This window comes from Tenrec ecaudatus, chromosome 4 (genome assembly GCF_050624435.1).
Source record: "Tenrec ecaudatus isolate mTenEca1 chromosome 4, mTenEca1.hap1, whole genome shotgun sequence".
Taxonomy (NCBI): domain Eukaryota; kingdom Metazoa; phylum Chordata; class Mammalia; order Afrosoricida; family Tenrecidae; genus Tenrec; species Tenrec ecaudatus.
The window spans coordinates 55,474,416-55,496,081 of record NC_134533.1 but is presented as its reverse complement, the minus strand read 5'-3'; the positions used below and the strand labels follow the sequence as shown (position 1 = coordinate 55,496,081).

The window sequence follows — 21,666 nt, the reverse complement described above, 5'->3', positions numbered from 1 at the left end:
AAACCATTGTTGTTATAGCTCACGACTTGCAGGTCAAGAATTTGGTGGGATTTGGTGGAATGGTCCTTTTGTTTCTTTAATTGGAGGTATTCATAGAGAAGACGGGCTTCAAAGTCCTGGACGGCTCCACTTCTGTGTATGGTATCTTAGAGAGGACAGTTGGATGCTGGGGTCTTATCAGCATTTCTACACGTGCTGTCTCCAGCATGGCAGTCTCAGGGTTTTGCAACTTCTTCCACAGCAGCTCAGGGATCCCAAAAGTGTTCCGAGAGGCTGTGCTGGAAGTTTCCAGGCTTCTTATGACCTAGCTTTGAACGAAGTCCTAGAATGGCACTTTGACGAGGCTTGGCTTCTGCTGGTCAAGCAACTCCCTCAGGCCGATCCTGAAGGAAGGGGAAGAGGGTTGGAACCAATCTCTCTGTGGGAGAGCAGCAAAGACTTTGCGGCCGTCTTTCATCTATCACATCCTGCCAGATCTGCTCATATTCCACGGTCCCCTGTATGTGCCTGGCTGCTTTCTATCTGACCGTGAACTCGGTCACATTTCCCTAAGAGCTCCTGCTTCTTCCGAGGCGCTCCTCCCAGGAGCTCTTAGGGAATTCTCTCTCTTCAGCTGGTGGATTTCCGTGGGCCACCAGCACTCTTTCTGTAGCGAAACAATGAAAAATAGCTCCTCCTTCTCCAATTTATTGTTTGAGAACTTAAACCACGTGTCTCTCTCAATTGACATCTTTCTTCTCATCATCTTCCTTCTCCAGTTGCCAAGTATTGTAAGATAGTATTTCTGTCATTTAGTCCAATCAACTTGCCTTTCTTTATAATACAGTCATTCTTTCTTAGCATGGTGCAGAGAAAAGCATATTTTGGAAAGCTATTGAATTTCTCTTTGTTTTTCTGAACAAATCTGATATTTAGAGACTGTGTTAATCTGAGGAGCCCTGTGGTATAGAGTGTCAAACATTGGGCTGCTAACCACAAGGTCAGCTGTTTGAATTCACCAGCCGCTCCATGGGAGAAACGTATGGTTTTCTACTCACGTAAACAGTTACGGTCTTGGAAATCCATAAACGCAGTTCTGTTCTGTCTTATAGGGTCGCTATGAGTTGAATCAACTCGATGGCAGTGAGTTTTTGAGTGTTCATTTGAAGAAGAGCCCAGGTCAGATTAGGGAGGAAATGTCTGTGAAGGACAAGGGAAGGGAGCAGGAAAACAGCTGGCATCAGAGAGAGGACATGGGGAAGGAAGAAGAATGGACTAGGGAGAGACCCAGATGGCAGCTCGGTTCTCAGAGTTACCATGGCCAGGCTGGCAGGAAACGTTCAAACCCAAACCATCCTTCAGCGGTGTCTCTTGTCCCATAGCTACGGCTTGTCTATTATCACCTGGGTGTGCACATTCACAGTTGAGTTTGGTTTGGGGAAGAAAGAGCTTGGTGGGCCCAGAGAGGCAACTCTGGCTGCCATGGGATTGAATTTGTAGATGACGATGGGAAGCCAGGGTGGAGACTCACTCTCCTCTTTGGAGAGAGAGGATGAGGAGGCTGGATAGGGTCCTTGGTTGAGCTTTCCATCTTGACCACTCTGGGTGAAGTCCTGTTGACATTGAAGGAGATGGAGTCACAGATCTTTGAAAATGAGCATTCCGGCTCTAACTCCTTGTATTATATGTGATCTTGACCAAATTTCTGCCTCTGAGTTTCCTCAAGAGTGAAATGGGATAAGGATGGAAGGTTTTGGGAGGATCCATTCCTCTCTGAGATGTTATAATATGTTGGCCCTTGAAGCTTTCGCTTGAGTCTCTGCTCTCGTATCTTCTCAAGTACATGCTGTGGAAAGGATGCATGCAACGTTTTTTTGTCGGAGCTCTGATTCACTGAGACATAGCTGAGGTGTAATTACTGCATATGTGTGGATAGAAATTAATGTGAAATTGTTCTCAGATATAAATGGTTTAATATTAACAGATGATTGCAGAAGACACTGGGTTTGGATTGTTTAATGCAATGCTAATTTGCTTCGAGTGCAAACACTAATCAGGAACATTAGGTAATTATCATTTAAGTATAGGACCCCAATATATGAAATCTGCATTTTCATGTGAGTATTAGTATCTGCTTACAGCACTGCTGGGGAAGGATTTTTAAGAAGCCTGTTCATTATGGAAATTTGTAGGGAGAAATCTTGGTTATAATTTTACCTTTTGTTGAATGCCTTGTAAGAGGCATCTGTCAAGTCTTATATTTTTATGTTTCATGTGGCTTGATTAAACACCAGCTTGGACTCCGGTAAGTAGAAGATTTGCATTCCTGAGTAAATAACAAGCATTGGTATTATGGTTCCAGTCCGCATATAAAAACCAACCTACTGCCACTGAGTGAATTCTGACTCAGAATGGCCCATAGAGGGCTCCTGGCATGGGAAATCTTTAAGGGGACAGGCAGAGCAGCGGTGGGTTTGAATCGCCAGTCTTGCGGTAAGCAGCCCAGTGTCTCACCACACCATCACCAGGAATGCACACGTTTATTTCCAACAAACCATGTTTCCTTGTGACCAGTGGATGGCTGTAGACAAGTTGTCTCAAGAATACGCTCGTCTCAGTCTCCTTGAGGCCTTTTAAAAAGTCCCCATCAAACCAGTCACTTCCAAAACGATGGAGCTACTGAGCCTTTCACAGCAGAGAGGTCAGCTCATCAAATTATGCACCTTTTTAAAACGATTTCAAAGAGATCATCTTGACGGATTTTCGCAGAGGACACAGGGCAACCACTGGTAACTACTCTGAAGAAGCTTTATGAAAGTCAAAGACTGTGCTGGTGAGGAAAAGGCTGGGGAAAGAGCAGTGAAGAACTTTCCCATGACCACACGCGTGTGCGTGCTCTTCAGGGCTAGCAGGGGTTGCATATGAGAACCACGCCGGGAAACCTTACCTCCTCAGCCCCGCAGCCCGTATCTTACCCCTTCAGTTTCCCTCTGACTCCCCAACTCAAATAATACCTACCAGGAGTGACAGTTGACTCCCTCAACGATGAGCTAAACCCCCACTTTGACGTGGCCGAGCCTGAAGAGCCCTGCTTTCTTCAGGGAGATTTGGGGAGACATGGACACTGCCTGTAGACATATGCGACCTGGAGAGAGAGGATGTCGAGGAGCAATAGCTTCACATGTTGAGGTGTTTTCTTTTTAAAATAAAGATTTCTCAAATTGTAGCAAAGTTTTTTGGCTTGCCTTTATATAGCGTGTGTGAAGAATTCCACGTGTGCGAGAAGAAGAAAGGAGAAAGGGCCATTTTGATCGTTTTAGAATTATTTTAAATTATCAAGGAAACAGGCCTTGAGAGTTTATTTCAATTGTCCAAGGTCACCAAATAACAGCTGCTAAACGACGTCATTTCACTCCCATGTGGCCCGTAGCTTTCTAAGACCTTTACACATATCAGCTACCGGAAGGAATGAACAAAACCACCATCAGAGATCCAACCAGGCACCCAACTCAGGGCCGTCTAGACAATTTTGACAGAGACCCCATAGAACAGAACAGAACTTCCCCCGTGGTTTTCAGAGATTGTAACTCTTTACGGGAGTGGAAACTCACATCTTCCTCCCGAGGAGAGGCGGATGGATTCAAACTGATGATCTAGTGCTTCCTAACCCAATGAGGACCGCACTATGCCATCAGGACTCCTATGCTGCTGTGGTCAGGCGCCATCAAATCGGTTCGGACCCATAGCAAACTTATGCAAAATACAATGAAACCCTGCCCGGTCCTGCACCATCCTCACCATTGTTCCTGTGCTTGAACCCATTGTCGCAGCCACTGTGGCCGTCCGTCCTATGGGTAGATATTATGTTTTACAGGAAATGGAGACATAGAAGACTGCTTGAAGTTACTTGCTCTAAGGCACCTAGACGTGGAAAGGCAGGATTTGAAACCAAACAGTATGCATACAAAATTCATAGTTTTAACCAGTGTTTGTAGAAGAAATGAATCCATAGCGTGTTAAAAACAAAGCTAGGCTATAACTCAGATTTCCTGATTTCCAACCTAGTGTCTTTCCCATGACACTGCGTTAATTAAAATTACATTTGGATACTTTTTAATAAACATGGAAACGAAGCTGCAGGGCTGGCTACCCTGAGCACCCAGCCTTGGGGGTTGACTTTCCCACACACTGCTCTCAGGGGCAGTTTCTCCAACCTCTGTCTCTGGGTCTTTCAGGAGAAATAGGAGCAACTGACATTAATTAGCAGGTAGGAGCCATTTGTAACTAATGAATCACATATCCCAAAGAGGATGACTGATTATGAAGTGGTTTTAAGATATGTGAGGAGAATTTTTTTCCCAGAAATAAGCCAGACTCTTCCAGGAATAATGGTTATATTTTATTTGGTAATGAATCAGGCAGTGGTTCTCCTGGTCCTCCCAGAGTCCCGTGTTCAGTTATTCTCAGTCACCTTCGCCTTAGATGCTCTTGCTCCGCCATCCATATCACTGAGAAGTTCGTCATTCTGACACAGATGCTTCCATCATGGTATTTCGTCTATGCTACTGCCGGAAACCTGCAGGGACAGTTGGACTCAATAGCAGAGTTTGGTTTGATGTGATTATAAAACTCATCCAAATGTGCACCAGTTAGTAAGCTACCGTGGAGTGCTTCATTTGACAAAGGTCTTGAACCCATGAGCCCCACTGGAATTCACCATTGGCTAATAACCATCAGAAATGAGAACAGCCTTTGGCTATATATGTAGCAATTCATTAGTCTCCATCTGATGGATTGTTTAGTTAACTGTGATTTTCTGTTTTCATTAGGCATCAATAGCACAACAAAATGGCATTTGCTAAACTCATCAAGGTTAAGAACTGATTTTTAATTGTCTGGAGAGAAGAAATGTCTTGGCGGTGCCTCAGGGCTCTGAAACTGTCCCATATCTCTGAGAGGTTGTTCAGACTTCACCTTGACTAAGATCTTTCCCAAAGACGTGGAGAACCTCAGTGTACCCTTGCAGTTGGTCTGGGGCTGGGGCGGGATTCCAGGAGGCCATTAAGAACATGGGCCCACTGGTATTTCTCATTGCAAGAGGAGCAGAGAATCTCTAGGGGTGAATAACCAGCGTGCATGTATGCTCTTTCTTCTCAGGCCCTGGTAAAGAAAATCGATGCTTCGGACAATCTCTATACCACCGAGTCCACCACGGTGAACCTCTTCAGCCTGACACAGGAGGGGGCGCCCTTGTGCCGCATAATAGCCAAGGTGAGCTTTATGACCAGGGCCCACATTGGGGAGCGCTTGCTCAGTGGGAACAGCTGGCTCAGGAGGTCTAGGCTGGCTCTAGCGGTTTCCTGAGAGACCTTGATGGAGTCACCTCCTGTCTCTGGTCTTTGATGTCTCCATTTTCAGTCAATAACTAGATCCTCCGATTTACTTTTCCACTTAAGACGAAACGTTGACCTCTATTAGCATTCTCCATGTTGTTTTGTTGTTAAGAACCATGGCGTTGGCGCCAACGCACAGTGACTCTGTACAACCGCGGGGTCCTATGACATCCTCACAATTGTTACGTTTGAGCCCATAGATGTAACCATGGTGTCAACCCAATTCATCAAGGGTCTTCTTTTTAGCTTCCCTTCTACTTTGCCAAGCATGATGTCCTTTTCCTGGGACCGATCTTCCATGATAGCACGTCCAAAGTACGGGAGAAGAAGTGTCGCCATTCTCTCTTCCTAGGAGCATTCTAGCTATTCTCCCAAGGCAGAGTTCTCAGTTCTTTGGGCAGTCCCTGTTCCGCTCAGTATTCTTCACCAGCACCATGTTTGCGTCAACTCTTCTCCAGTTTTCCTTGTTCAGCGTCCAGCTTTCACATGTGCATGAGGTGATGGAAAGTACCATGACTAGTCCTTAAAGTGAGATCCTTGCTCTTCAACATTTTAAAGGGCTCTTGTGCAGCAGATCCACTCAACGCACTGCCTTGTTCGACCTCTTCCTGTGGTGTCTGATACAAAGAGTTCTGGTGGTGCAGTGGATTAAGCATTGGGCTGCTAACTGCAAGGATTGGCAGTTCAAGTGCACCAGCCATGCCATGGGAGAAAACTGAGGCTGTCTGCTCCTGTAAAGATTTACATCTTCAGAACCCCCAGGAGCGGTTCTTCTCTGGTTTGTGGGATTGCTGAGTCAGAATTGACTCAATTGGAGTGGGGTGGCTCCCTATCACTTCCCGTCTTTCTCTTCCTAATAGTTGACACGTGCCTGCTATCCACTGGGTGGTGTGATGAATATAAAGAGCAGTTTGGCATGTAGCGTCTTAGATGATTGATTGGCTTCATGTTGCTTCTGGACACCATGCAACATAGACGTACACTAGACAATATGTTCTGCTTCGTTTCTGCTTGAGGAATGACATCATCATTGAAGATTAAATCAATGATGTCATTAGAAACAAGGTGATGTCATTTAATAGACATAGGAAGCCAGCCACACGAAGATGCTCCTGCTCAGAGGTTCCCAGTCCTGACTCAGCCACCTCGGCTCCTGAGGGACTTTGGGGAGAACACAGATAGACACAGGTGCAAACCTAAGAGTTATGAAGGTCCAAGGGTAAGACCTGGGAATCTGTATGTTAACCGCTCTACCAGCAATTCTGAAGCCTGACATTGATCTAAGCCCCTAAGAAAGTTTAAAAGAAGTTGCGGAATGCTGGATCACTCTGGTCAAGGAGGAGGTCAACTGTGTCTGACAGCGATGGCGAATAGCAGAGCGCTGCTGTGCACCACGTTAAATGCTTTACAAATGTTATTTCTTTTAAGTTATGCGGCCGCCCTATAAGCAAGCACCACGCTGGCTCCATTTGTAACTGAGAAAACGGTTTGAGGACTTTATCCAACGCCACACAGCTGATAAGCGGTAGAGTCAGAACTAGAACCCAAATCTCTTGAATTGGGAGTTCACGAGCCTAAATCCATTGAGCCATTTCCGACTCAGTGCCCTGTGATAGCACGGCCTCCGTGGGTTTCTGAGGCTGTAAACCTTGAGGGGAGTAGAAAGTCTCCTTTTCTCCCTTGGAGCAAATCGATGTTCTCATAGTGCAGGCTGTCTAGTCAGTAGCTCAGTGTGCAGTCGCTGCACCGCCAGGGCTGTGCGTCCTCATAGAGGGTCGCTGTGAATTGGTTTGATCCTAAAGTTCAAAGTGATCACTTCTGGTTCAATTCCCAGGTGACAGTGTGACTGAGTCTCAGCCCTGAAAGCATGTTAGAATGTGTTGATTTTTTTCTATTTATCCTGATAAATATCCTCACTGGATGGCAGTGGCTCACGGGGCAGGAATTTTAGCTGGGATTTTGACTGCTGCTTAGTTTGAGGTGCCCCCCCCCCCACGTCCCACTCTTTGGTAATGACTTAGGTCTGGTCTAACCTAAAAAAAAAAACCAAAACAAACAAACAAACAAAAAAACCGTGTGGAAGGATTGGGGAGAAGGGGACAGAGGGTAGCACCCAGTCTACTCTCTCCAAGGAGATCCTGTAACTTAATCTTTCAGCATGGCAAAATGCTGACTTTGCAGAGGCTGGTCTGAGAGTTGTGGAGGAACCTCTGGGCTGAACCTGGTTCAGTGTCAGCTTCCAAATTAGTTCCAAATTTCTCCCCTCCCTAATCATTTTATTGAGATAAAATTCTTATACCATGCACTTCCATAGTTCCTGTCCTTTTTTGGTGGGGAGGGTCTTTGGTATGTTCCCAGGGAATGAAGCACAGAAGAGGCAGATGTTTAGAGACGATGATTTTTTCCTTTTGAAGTGAGTGACAGACGCCAGCTTGGTGGTCTCCAGGAAGAGGCAGGAAGGGGCAAGGCCCTCTCGGCCTGGAGCGGTGTATTTTCGGGAAGGACTGGGCTTTGGACATTTCCTGCGAAGGAAGCTCTCCTGGACAGTGGAGCTCTTTGTGTCCCTGCAGCTCTAAGGATCCGTTCAGGGTCCGGGCACTCCCAGACTTCCTTTCCACGTGCTGCATGCTGGGGATGCTTCTTTGGCCTGCTGCACATGTCTCAGCACCCAGAAAACAGAGGCGCACCCCTTTGAGTTTAGGCACATGATGGTGTGGATTTCTGCAGAATTAATCTCTTCAGGGGACTCAAGTTTACCGCTGGAAAATACTGATTGCAGACGTCCGGTGGCAGCAAGCAGGGAAGAAAACCGTGAAGCCAGGGCCGGGGCACAGGTCTCAGTCCAACCCTGCTGTTGGCTCAGGGTCGGCGGGCCCTCAGACAGCGCCTGCGGCCTTCGCTCCCCCTTTGTGACGCAGGATGGTTAGACGGACATAAAGAGTCTTGCCAAATGTAGGCTGCTGCTCAAACGTGCTGGTGTTTATAGGGGAAAGCAAGAATGACGTTTGCATTTTCGACGACTACTTTTTCCAACACAAAGGCGAAGGTGAGCTATTTCTGACCTTAGCCCTCCCTCCATTGCTCTCTACAAGCACCTTGTTTATTTCAGCTCCTCTTCAGCTACCCCACTAGCTCTTCTCTGTACCAACCCCTCCACCCAGGACCTTGCTCTCAGGAGCTACTGAGAGGTTTGGATGATCTTTTGTGTGTACCCCGCTACACCTCCCCAGAGACTTCCCCGGGGAATACATATGTCTCCCTGGATAACAGTAATGATTTTCTTACTGGTTTCTTCAAGGGCTTCAAACTGGTTTATTCTGGCTCAATGCCCTACAGAGAATTTGTGTGTCCACCCCTGAAGCCCTAGCTTCCTCCTATGTGTGCCAGGCCCTGCACTGTGCACTTCATGGGCAGCTCCCACATCTTGTCTACATGCAAACCTCTGAGCTGACTCTCAGGGACCCTGTTTACAGACAAGGGACCTGGGACTCAGAGCGGTTAAACAGCCGAACGACCGACACTTGAAACCAGATATGCCCAGCTCCGAAGTCAATGTTCTTTACAGCTCACCCGCGCAAGTAGCTAAGAAAAAGACTTCTTCCCTTTCCAGGTGAAAAGCCTGTTTCAGCAAATCTGCTTCCCGCTCAATCCACATGTCCTCTTTGCCGGAGCAGCTTGCCCTTTCCAGATGGGAGGCTGGGGCAGGCCTGGGCTGGGAGGCAGCGGCAGAAACGATGGAGAAATAGAAGACTCGGGGGCTCCAGGGGTGAGATTGGTCAGCTTTGATTCTGAAGATGGTGATGAAAGCTTTCCTACGACTTGGAGTAGTAATAAAATGACAACAGACATTCATCATGTGGCACCTACCTACCATGTGCCAGATACGGCCCCAAGGGCTGTAGAAATCGTCACTTACTGAAGCCCCATCACAGTCCTCTGGAGTTGATGGTTCTTTCTCTCTCTCTCTCTCTCTCTCTCTCTCTCTCTCTCTCTCTCCCTTCCTTTCTTTCTTTCCTTCTTTCTTGATGGTGTCATTACATCTATTTTACACGTGGGGGACCTGAGAGCCTGAGAAGGTCACACAGGGCAAAGGGACAGAGGTGGAATCTGAGCCTGGCTCTTTGACAAGCAAAGGCTGTGTTCCTGGTTACTCTATCCAACTGCCACCCCGCAGCTCCCGTTACTCCTCTTCTGCCTTCTGTCTCCTTTCCATCCTCTTCCTCCTTGCCTTTCTTCCCACATCCTCTTTCTCTGTTATCTACCAGATTAACCAAAAGCTTGGAGGTTGTGCCCCTAGAAATCCCTATCAACCAAAAAAGCAGGACAAAACCAGACAATGCAAACCACTATCATTGAGTCCATTCAGGAGCCGAGTGACCCCATATGTGGGTTTCCAAGACTGGGTCAATTTTCACAGGGTACCCCGCCTCCTCTAGATGAGGCAGGCGGGTTTTAATCAGAGACCTTGAGGCTGGCAGCGCCACCAGGGCTTCTTGGGGATTCCCGAAGGGGCTGTTTTCCAACAAGGGAAAAGCATACAGGGATTTAGACCGGAAAAGCCTGGCCATCAGATTCAGGGTCACAGCCTTGACAGTCTTTTTTTTTTAACAATTTATTAGGGACTCATACAGCTCTTATCACAGTCCATACATATACATACATCAATTGTATAAAGCACATCTGTACATTCTTTGCCCTAATCATTTTTTTCTCCTCTTTTCTTTTTTTTACATTTTATTAGGGACGCATACAACTCTTATCACAATCCATACATATACATACATCAATTGTATAAAGCACATCCATCCATTCCCTGCCCCAATCATTCTCAAAGTATTTGCTCTCCACTTAAGCCCTTTGCATCAGGTCCTCTTTTTTTATTTTTCCCTCCCTCCGCCTTGACAGTCTTATGGAGTATTTCTACTCTGCACACGGGGGGTCACCAGAAGTGGGAATTGTCTTGATGTCAACTGGTCTGGTTGACATTCGTCAAGCCTATGCTAAGGCTTCTGTTCGTCATCTCAGCTCGTTCTCTTCACAATCTTATGATGTATTAAATGTCTCATTTTTTATTTTATTTTAAAAAATCATTTTATTGGGGTCTTGTACAACTCTTATCACAATCCGTCCATCCATCCATGTGTCAAGCACATTTGTTGTGCCATCATCCTTCTTAAAACATTTTCCTTCTACTTGAGCCTTGGTATCAGCTCCTCATTTCCACCCACTCCCCACCCTCCCTCACTCAAGAACACTTGATAATTTATAAATTATTATTCTTTGCATGTGTTACACTGTCCGATGTCTCTCTTCACCCACTTTTCTGTTACCCTTTCCTCAGGGAGGGGGTTATATGTAGGTCATTGTGATTGTTCTCCTTCCCCCCCTTCCCTTCCTGTATTGCTTCTCTCATTATTGGTCCTGAGGGGTTTCTCTGTCCTGGATTTCTTGTGTTTCCAGCTTGTATCTGTACCAGTGTACGTCCTCTGGTCTAGACAGATTTGTAAGGTAGAATTGGGATCATGATAGTGGGGGGAGGGTGGGTGGGAAGGAAGCATTAAAGAACTACAGGAAAGTTGTATGTTCCATTGATGCTACATTGCACCCTGACTGGCTCATCAACTCCCTGTGACCCTTCTGTAAGGGAATGTCCAGTTGCCTACAGATGGACTTCGGGTCTCCACTCCACACTCCCTCTCACTCACATAGACATGATTTTTTGTTTTTGTTTATGATGCCTGATACCTGATCCCATAGACACCTCATGACTACACAGGCTGGTATGCTTCTTCCATGTGGGCTTTGTTGCTTCTGAGCTAGATGGCCGCTTGTTTATCTTCAAGCCTTTAAGAAACCAGATGCTATATCTTTTGATAGCTGGGCACCATCAGCTTTCTTCACCACATTTGCTTATGCATCTGCTTTGTCTTTGGTGATCATGTCGGGAAGGTGAACATTGTGGAGTGCCAGTTTAATAGAACAAAGTATTCCTGAGTTGAGGGAGTACTTGAGTAGAGGCCAAATGTCCATCTGCTACCTTAATATTAAACCAACAAATATATGCACATAGATGTATTTCACCACCATCAAAAATAAATATATTTACATATCCACATGCCTATATTTAGTCTTCTATAAATGTCCTTTGCCTCCTAGTTCTTTCCTATATTTCCGTTTACTTTCCTCTTGTCTCACTATCATGTTCAGCCTTCATTTGGGTTTCAGTAATTCCTATGGGTTGCATTGCCCTTGATCAAACCCTACCAGGCCTCCTACACCCTCCTCGCCATCGATTTTGGATCACTTGTTGTTCCCTTGTCCCTGGGTTTGTTAACACCCACTTCCTTTCCCCAACCTCCCCCTTCCCATGTCCCCTTGGAACCGTCGATCCGTTGTTTTCTCCTCCTTATTTATCCCACCTATCCTATCTAGATAGACCTGCAGAGCTAATAATATGCACAAAAATCGAGACAGAGGAAAACAAAGCAACAAAAGAAAACAACAATAACAAAAACCAAGGACAAAAAATGGAAAAGTCTACAAATAGTTCAAGATCTGTTTGTTGACCTTTAGGAGTGTTTTCTCATGGAATCTGATGGGGTGCCACGCCCTGACCCACAAATCTATTTTTGGTATTCTCTAGACTTCGTTGCTCTGTTCCCCTTGCTGTTCTGTAGCACACCCTTAGTGTTTTGCCTCAGTGTGGTGGGGTCAGATTGGGCACAATTCCTGCACTGTGTCTCCAGTGTTGTCCCCTGCAGCACTATGGGTCAGCGAGGGACCTTGTGTCTCATAGTGGGGCCCATCCTATGGTCCTCATTGTGTATTGGCTTTCCTGAGTGGGAATATCCTCAGAGCTTGGTGGGCCAGGATGTGCTCCACTCTCTCTTCCTCTCCCTTCATTTGCTCCTGTGTGCTCTGATCAGATAGGTTCCCCACCCTCCCCTGAGCTGTAGCTTCAGTGCTGTCCTCTGAAGTGAATTCTTCTGCAGGGAGGTAGAGGGGTCCACGTAATTGGGATCGGGGCTGGCCCCTCAGGAGGACACAAAGGTGCAAAAAGGATGTCCAATAAGATTTATTCAAGATCGCATGCATTGTAAATGTAGATCTGGGATTTTAACCAGGGCTGCTGACTCCAGATCTGGACCCCAGCCTTCTAGGTTTCTCAGGATGGGGTAGACCAAAATCAAGTCCAACCTCATAGCCACTGAATCAATTCTCACTTAGAGTGACCCTGTAGGACAGAGAAGACCTTCCTCTGTAGGTTCCTGAGGCTATAAATCTTTACAGGAGTAAATAACCTCATCTTTTTCCCCTGGGGCAGTGCAGCTGGTGGGTTTGAGCCCTTGTAGTTAGCAGCTCAATGTGAAAAACTCTATGCCACCAGAGTTGACAGAAGGTTGAAATAAGGAGAGGATTCAATGATGACTCTCATCTTTCAGGCCTGGAAGATGGTGAGGCGAGTTCTTCCATCAGGATCACTGTGTTTGGATTTTTAGTCCTGACAATGACACAGGGGCTGGGTGTCCCTAGTCTGCCTTGTACAACATACCTCCGGGGAGGCTGGGCAAAGGTGCTTAAAATTATGAGAGAAGTGATGGCTTCTTCCTGGCCACATGTCTCATCTATCTCTTGGGACCCAATGTGGCCTTTCTCTGGGCCCTACATCTGACTGGGTCACCTCCAGGAGAGAATTTGGACAGCCTGACAGAGATCTGTCTTCTTAGTAGCTTGAGCTCCTCTGACACCCAAGGAATAAACCCAGTCCTCGCTGTGGTAGTCAGGTAGTGGCAAACTCCCTCCCTTCCCAGGTGCATAGCACGCAAACTCCCCTGTGCTTCCTCCACCTTACCCCAACCTAGCACTGCTATTCCCTCCACGATGTGATGCCTTTTCCCAAATCTGTCCGAATAATTCATAGTGTACAGCTGGGCTCTGAGCCCAGAGCTTTCTATAAAATTAAACCAGCTTCAGCCAACAGTACAATTCTGCTAGCCCAGTGATTTCCAGCATGCATGCCGTTTCTCTGGGTCCTGAGAGGGGGCCCCACCGTGGTCCATGGGTCTAGTCAATTTCACTGCCACTGTGCTTCCCTACCCTCTCCCCTCCCACAGAGCCCAGCCACTGGGGCACCTCTCCTACAGGGACCTTCTGTGAACGAGACCTTCAATATCCTCCACCTCACCCTCCTGCCTGCAACTAGGCATGGTGCCCTTGCACAAACTCTTGAATCACTAGTGCCCTGAACAGGTCCAGGATGTGGCTGCCACTACGCCATTTTAGCCAAAATTAATCAGCAGTGGAGTCAGGATTTGGATCAGAATCTGCTTAGTCTGGGGCTAGGATTTCCCCTCTTTCTCTCCAGTAGATGAAAATGCTAAGAAGGCTGTTTTTCACAGACCCGAGAAAGGATATAATAAAGAGCCAATGAAAATGCTCCTAGAAACTTAAATAGACCGCTGGGCTCTGTGCCTTCCCAGCCCGAGAAGGACTGCACTCGGATCTTGGCGCTCGGTCTCAGTATTCTTTGGCAGCATTTCCTCATTGTCTGCTGCAGTTGTGAATGTCTGCCTTTATCTGCCAAGGAACAGCTAGTGGTTTGGAAAATCTGTCTTTCTCTGGACCTAGACTTAAGCTTTGTCCATGGGGTTGATGTTAGGTGCCATTGACTCAGGTCTGACCCATATCTCTCTTATGCACAACAGAATGAAATACTGCATGGTCCTGGGCCATCCTCACCACCGTTCCTGTGCCTGAGTCCAGGGCTGCAGTCACCATGTCCGTCCATCTCCTTGAGGGCCTTCCTCGTATTTGCTCCCTCTCCACTTTACCAAGCACGAGGCCCTTCTCTAGGGACTGGCCTCGCCAAACAATAGAGACCTTTGTCTACAGCATCAAATGTATCCTCCTCGATATCAGTGGTTCCCAACCTTCCTAATGCCCTTCCATACAGTTCTTCATGTTGTGGTGACTCCCCCCCAAGCGTAAAATGATTTTCGTTGCTACTTCATCACTCTAATTTTGCTACTGTTATGAATGGGGTGATTCTTGAGAAAGGGCCATTCAACCCCCCAAAGAGGTTGCGACCCACAGGTTGAGCACCGCTGCTCTATATCCATGGCTTTCTATGTACTTATATCATAGATGTGATTGTGGGTGCTATCCCGTCTACAGCTTCCCCAGAGGGTTTTGTAGGCTGCCTTCTTTACAGGATCAGAGCACCAGGTTCTTTCCCTCAGAGCAAGTGGCACATTCAAATGGCCCAGCTTTCAGTGAGTGGCACTGGGTTTGCTGCTGCATCACCATGGGATTCTGTAGAGAAATAATGTAAAAGAATACATAGAGAGACATGTGTGCATCGATGTTGTTTTGTGCAGACAAGTGCTTTCTGATTCTTAGGACCCTGTATGACAGGCCAAAATTGCCCCATAGGAGTTTTAAGTTCCTTTTTTTTATAGTAACAGATTGCAAGATATTTTTCTCCCATGGATCAACTGGTTGGCTTGAACCACTGACCTTTGCGCTAACAATTTAGCGCTTAATTTTTGCATCACTAGGCCTCCCTTACACACATATATAATAGCCATGCCCCTGCTATTGAACCAAATCTGACTCATAGTGACTCCATATAGGGTTTCCCAGGTTGTGAATAGGAACAGACAGCCTCATCTTTCTTTCCTGGAGTGGCCAGTGGGTTTGAACTGCTGACCTTGTGGTTAGCAGTTCAGAGCTTATCTCACAGAGCCATTAGGGCACCTTATACACATATATATACACACATATATATATATATATATACACACATATATCTCCATGTCCACTTTGTCTGTCGAGCTATCTATTTATCATCTATTATCTATCTATCTATCTATCTATCTATCTATCTATCTATCTATCTATCACCCATCTATAATCTATATCTATCTACCTACTTACCCATGAGAAGGTAGTTCTTTAATGACCAGCAGCGCTAGCTGGGCAGAGCTTAAGACACTTGCTTCTTTTCACTTTCAAGATGAATTTGATTCTGCCTCAGTGTCTCTCTGAGTACGGCCTTTACGGGGCCTCTGCAGATGTCCCCCAGAGCCATGGGGAGGCAGGCAGGCAGGCAGGGAGCCTTGCTGTTGAGGGGGAATCAGAGGGGTGGATGTTTTACACCATAGGAGAGGCGCCCTGGCGCTGCTAGCTGCTAGGTCCACACTTTGAAACCGTTAACTACTTTATGGGAGCGAGACAGGCTTTCTACTCCCGCAGAGGGCCAGTATCAGAACCCCACAGGGAACTTCAACTCTGTCCTCTAGAGCTGCTATGAGTCCGCGTAGACTCGAGATGGCAGTGAGTTTTTGGTTTTGAGAGCACAGTTCTATTGGTGTAACGATGTGCTTTTAAAACCAGTGGTTCTCTCTTATCTTTCTCTGAAAACCATCGAGGCAAAGTGACTCATAGCGACCCCTGTGGGTTTTCTGAGACAATAACTATTTACTGGTGTAGAAAACCTCTTCTCTCTCCTGCGAAGCTGCTGGTGGTTTCCAACTGCCGACCATGTGGATTGCAGCCCCGTGCTTCAGCCCTACACCACCAGGGCTCCTTCTAACCTTCTTTAGAGCCCTCAGAGATGATGTGCTTCCACCACTCTGCACCCCTTCCCCCCTGCTTCACTCCACCTCCACCCAGTGTGTCTGCTTTTCAAATGGTCCTCCTTTCCTGTCAGATCATGAGTTCAGTGCCGATGGGAACCGAGCTGCTTTTGCTTCATGTCAAGCACACTGGCTGGTTCAGAATGAACCAAGAATATTGTTTGAATGCATGATGACTTTACCAGCCCTGTGTATGTTTGTCCCCGCCAAATCAACCAACGTAGAAGGAAACTGAAATAGAAAAGTGTGGGATTCTCTTAGCTGATTCTAAGATGTCAGAAACCATCAGCTTCCCCAGAGTTGGGCGCCCTACCCGTGGTCCATTTAGCAGGAAGAGGACCCGTGGGCCCTTCTCGGTGGGGTAGGGGAGATCTGGGATTGACTTATTTTGTGGAACCTGTGCTGGGCTGCTGTCATCACGGATTCCTCTCCTGGCTGCCCAGGAGTCTCTTTCCAGTGCCTCACTGCTGGGACACGGGGACAATGGCTGGAGCAAGTAGGTGCAGATTTTCTGCTGCAAGAGTTTTCAAGAATCCAACAAGGGGATGGTGTTTCGCTGAACCCACTTTCTTCCCATACTATGCCCCCAGTCCTACCGCATCAGGGTGCAACGCTACGGCGTGCTACAGAACAGCAAGGGGAGCAGAGCAATGAAGTCCTCAGAGAATGCCAAAAGTAGACTTTGGGGCCAGTGTGTGCCCCCCCATCAGACTGGACTGGAAAACACTCCTAAAGGTCAACAAACAGAACTTGAACTATTTATAGGCTTTTCTTTTTTGGTCGTTGGTTTTTGTTGTTGTTGTTTTGTTTTCTTTTGTTGCTTCATTTTGCTCTGTCTTGATTTTTGTGCATATTATTATCTCTGCTAGTCTATCTAGATAAGATAGGTGGGATAAACAACCTGGAGGAGAAAACAGTGGGACTGATGGTTTGGAGCGGGGGACATGGGAGAGGGGGAGGTAGGGGGATAGGAAGTGGGTGTTGGCAAACCCAGGGACAAGGGAACAACAAGTGATCCAAAATCAATGGCGAGGAGGATATAGGAGGCCTGGTAGGGCTTGATCAAGGGTAAGGCAAGCGAGAGGAATTACTGAAACTCAAATGAAGGCTGAACGTGATAGTGGGACAAGAGGAAAGTAAAAGGAAATAGAGGAAAGAGCTAGGAAGCAAAGGACATTTGTAGAGGTCTAACTACAAGCATGTGCATATGTAAATATATTTATATGTGACGGTGGGGAAATACATCTATGTGCATATATTTGTAGGTTTAGTATTAAGGTAGCAGATGGGCATTGGACCACACTACTCAAGTACTCCCTCAATGCAGGATCACTTTGTTCTATTAACCTGGCATTGCATGATGTTCATCTTCTCAACACGATCGTTCAAGACAAAGCGGTTGCATAAGCAAATGTGGTAAAGAAAGCTGATGGTTCCCAACTATCAAAAGATATAGCCTCTGGGGTCTTAAAGGCTTGAAGATAAACAAGTGGCCATCTAGCTCAGAAGCAACAAAGCTCACATGCACACCAGCCTATGTGATCACGAGGTGTCCATGGGATCAGGTATCAGGCATCAAAGACCCAGAACAAAAAAATCATATCAATGTGAATGAGGAGGAGTACAGCCTGGAGACTCAAAGGCCATCTGTAGGCAATTGGACATCCCCTTACAAAAGGGTCACAAGGAAGAGATGAGCCAGTCAGGGTACAGTGTAGCACCGATGGATCATACAACTTTCTTCTAGTTCTTTAATGCTTCCCCCCCTCTCCCCAGACTATCATGATCCCAATTCTATCTTACAAATCTGGCTAGACCAGAGCATGTACACTGGTACAGATACAAGCTGGAAACATAGGGAATCCAGGACAGATGAACACCTCAGCACTAATAATGAGAGTAGCTATACCAGGCAGGTAAGGGGAAGGTGGGAGGAATAAAGGGATACTGATCACAACGATCGATGTATAACCCCCTCCCAGGGGGACAGACAACAAAGAAGTGGGTGAAGGGAGACATCGGTCAGTGTAGGACATGAAAAATAATAATAATTTATAAATTATTAGGGGTTTATGAGGGAGAGAGGGGGAAGAGAGAAAAATGAGGAGTTGATACCAAGGGCTCAAGTAGAAAGAAAATGTTTTGAAAACGATGATGGCAACAAATGTGCAAATGTGCTTGTCACAATGGATGTATGTATGGGTTATGATAAGAGCTGTAAGAGTCCCCAGTAAAATGACTTAAAGAGTATATATATATATTTTTTTCCCCTTGTCTTGGACAGAGAGTTCAATGGGTTTGGTTAGATCTATGAGATGAAGAAGTTGAAACAACTTCTCCCAAGCTTAGACGCGTTGCCTGAGTATTATTTATTGCTGTCGCAATGAAGCATTCTTTCAGGCCCCAGGGGAATGGGTGAGGCAGCAAGTAAGGCAAAGCCAGACAGAGTGGTTCCAGCTTTGCCCTCTCTGGATGCCAAAGGGCGCATTGCCACCAGTTTGTTGGGCGCCACAATGAAGGATCTTTGTGATTCTCTCTCACTTTGCACCCAGAACAGAAGAGGCTCCAGTGAATTTTGTAGACTTAATAGGCCTAATTGGTGTGAACCTGGAGCCTTCTCAGGCCCTGATGCCCCGATGCTGGCAGTGGCCATTCCACTCGGCAGTTTCTACAAGACCCAGGTGTCTCCACCTCTTGCACAAGGACTGGTGTGAGCTCACACTCAGGATCTGGGCTGATCCTCCTGAAGTTGTTTCCTTGCTTTCACCCACGGGAGTGAAGGGCTGAAAACAAGCGGGGTACGGATTTGGGTGCTTTTTTTCTCTTTTCCACAGGGTCAGGGATAGCGGGGATATAAACAACACTCCTTTTTGTGGTGGTTGGTGGAGTGATGGGTGAGAACCTGCACTGGGTATTTAGTTTGGGGTTCCCGCCACCTGCCATGGACTGGGTTTCTATAACCCCCAGGTTTACCCCACACCTGTCAGAGAGAGAGAGAGAGAGAGAGAGAGAGAGAGAGAGAGAGAGAGAGAGAGAGAGAGAGAGAGAGAGCTGTCACTGTGACCATGGGTTTTGTGGAATGCTGTTGACCCCTGGGCATTGCAAATGTGTCTCTCCTGGCCCCTGAGCCCTCCGCTCCAGAAGCATCTGAGAAAACACCCCTCCCAGCTTGGGCTATAAAGGGTAATAAATACTTACAGACCGTCCCTATGGGAGCATAGGATCCTGTGAGCATGTACGTGTGTGTGTGTGTGTGTGTGTGTTGGAGGAGACCGTGCAAAGCATAACAGCTGCGAGAATGATGCTGACGGGTCAGGGCCAGAGAGGGTCATGCCGTAAGGTCATGTGTCATTTTCCTTTCTTTGGCAGGAGGGGGGTGTCGTCGCACTCTTCAAGGTTTGCCGGCAGGACAGTTTCCGGTGCCTGTACCCCCAGGCCCTCCGCACATTGGCCTCCATCTGCTGTGTGGAAGAGGGTGTCCACCAGCTGGAGAAGGTATGGATGCAGCTGTCCCGATGGACAGGACCCGGAGGCCCTGGGGTATCCTGGGGGGGAGGGGGGGGTTGGGAGAGACCTCATGGAGGCCATCTGGGAGCCTCAAACAAGTCCCCTGAATGCTTCCTTTCTCCAGACCTCAGTCATTATTCACAGGGGGCTGCTGGGATCTTGACTGTGGAAGTTAGTGTAGAAGTGGAAGGGACAGCCTGACTGGGACAGGCAGAGCCCAAAGGGAGACTCAGTACTTCCTGCATGGAGTAACCAACAGAGAAAGTCAAGCAAGGGAGTCCAGAGGGTGGAACACAGTTGGAGGCAGGCCAGGCAGGTGGGGGTGGTAGTGAAGGTTGGGTCATTGGTTCTTCACTCACAGCAGGCACCTAGGAGAAGGGAGAGGCTCGGTTTCTTGGGGGACAGAACAGATAGCAAAGGGTGGGTGTTGGGTGTGTAGGCAAGCAGAGTCTTCCCCACGCTGGTAGTGGACTAGAAATCTTGGATGAGGGCCTCTCAGCCTAAGGGCAAGGGCATGATGGGTCACTATGGCCTGGGAGTGAGTTAGGGGCTGGAGAAAGAGTGCAGTGATCTGATTGGCTCCTGGGGCTTTAGGTAAAAGCCCCTTCATCTTGTTCCAGTACCTCCCACCTTCTACCACATTGCTGCTCCACCCGGATTTTCTGAATGGCTCTGCCTTGCAGATAAGCTGAGCAGAGCCCTCGGGCACTACAGCCAGGAGCAAGGGCAGCTGAGGCTGGGGCTGCCCTTTGGGAGGTTCCCAGCCAAGTTTTAGGGAGAGGCTGGTGGGAGTGCTTGCGAGGTTGGGGTCGGTACTCCGAGGTCTCTGTGGAGTCTCCGTGGGCAGGTCTAATTGGGAGTGAGCAGGCGCACAGCTCCCTTCCTTGCAGTCTAGTTCCGGCTCACCAAATCACCTTCATCCTACTCTTGGGTCCAGAGAAGACACATGCCCCCTTACTTCTCAGCCTGCCTCTTTCCAAATCCATCCCGATTCCCAGCTCAGTGTCACAGGACCAGAGCCGCAGAGTACTCTTAGCTGGTGCTAGAGAAGGGCGGTTGAATCCGTTGGTTTCATCGATCAGAAGGCCGCAATTTGGAATAGGGAAGTCATTTGTCCCAGGTTACAGCTTGAGCCATCCCTCTGGACAGATGCTGTCTCTCCCATTAGGTTGGTGTCCAAGGCCATGAGCACTGGGTTTGGAGATGAGATTAATGCTCACCCTTGATCTTGGCTCCACTACTTAATGGCTAAGTGTGGGCAGAAGAGGGAATGTCCTGTTCAAGGTCATACAGCAACTACATTGTAAAACCAGAATCCAAACCCGGGGCTTCCAGGACTGGACCCAACCGTCCTTTGTTATGTTGCGCCATCTGGTTGTGTGACTACATGCACAGATGTGTTTGCAATTAGATGGTATGGAAAGAGACAGAAAGACTGACAGCATCTGAGTGGGAACTACCTTCAGCATCTCTGTTTTCACTCCTCTTCTGCCATCAAGCCTCTTCCTTGGACAGGTAGTGAATGGCTAGATGGGATTGGTTCCTCATTCCTTTCAGGTCTGGGGGGCAGGAGGGATGGAAGGAGAACAGGAGAGAGGCTTGGTTCTCCCCCCACCCCTTGCTCCCCAAGCCCTCCCAAAGCAGTGGGTTCTTTGGCTCTGGTGAGCACGCAGAGCCTCAGGATGGTTTTTACATCCAGAGAAGAACATCAGCAGGGTTTTTATTTTTTCACTTAGAACTCAAAACTGGAGTGGAGAGAAAGGGGCTACAATGAGTCAGACCCTGCCCCATTCAACAAGAGTGCATTCAACAAGAGCGGGGAAGGAACGCTCACTCTCAGGGTGCTGTGCAGGCCAGGCATTGAGCAAACCCACCGCACCCCTCCCTAAACCTGTGAGCTGAGCACTCTTCGGGTCCCCAGCTTAAAGACAATGAAACGGAGCCTGGGGCATGAGCAGTGTTGGGGCCAGCAAGAGGACCCTATTAGCCTGTGGGCTCATTCCAGTCGGCCTCCCAACCTTGCCTGCCTAATGAACACGCTCAGGGTGCCAACAGAGTCCTTGCAGTTGCCCCAGGACTAGGACTACCTTGCTGCTCCTGGTCAGCGTCCCCCACTCTGGGCACCTTGCTCGTCCTCCAGGTCAGATTGC

At 47.6% G+C, this 21,666-nt stretch overlaps 1 protein-coding gene across 1 annotated transcript in view; it reads left to right on the top strand.

Moving 5' to 3' along the window:
- Nucleotides 1-21,666, top strand: part of INSC (INSC spindle orientation adaptor protein) — a 143,942-nt gene that overhangs the window by 51,654 nt on the left and 70,622 nt on the right. The window contains exons 5-6 of the mRNA XM_075548434.1: nucleotides 5,137-5,250; nucleotides 19,379-19,504. Coding sequence (XP_075404549.1) covers nucleotides 5,137-5,250; nucleotides 19,379-19,504 — 240 coding nt within the window. The remainder of the gene's footprint in view (nucleotides 1-5,136; nucleotides 5,251-19,378; nucleotides 19,505-21,666) is intronic.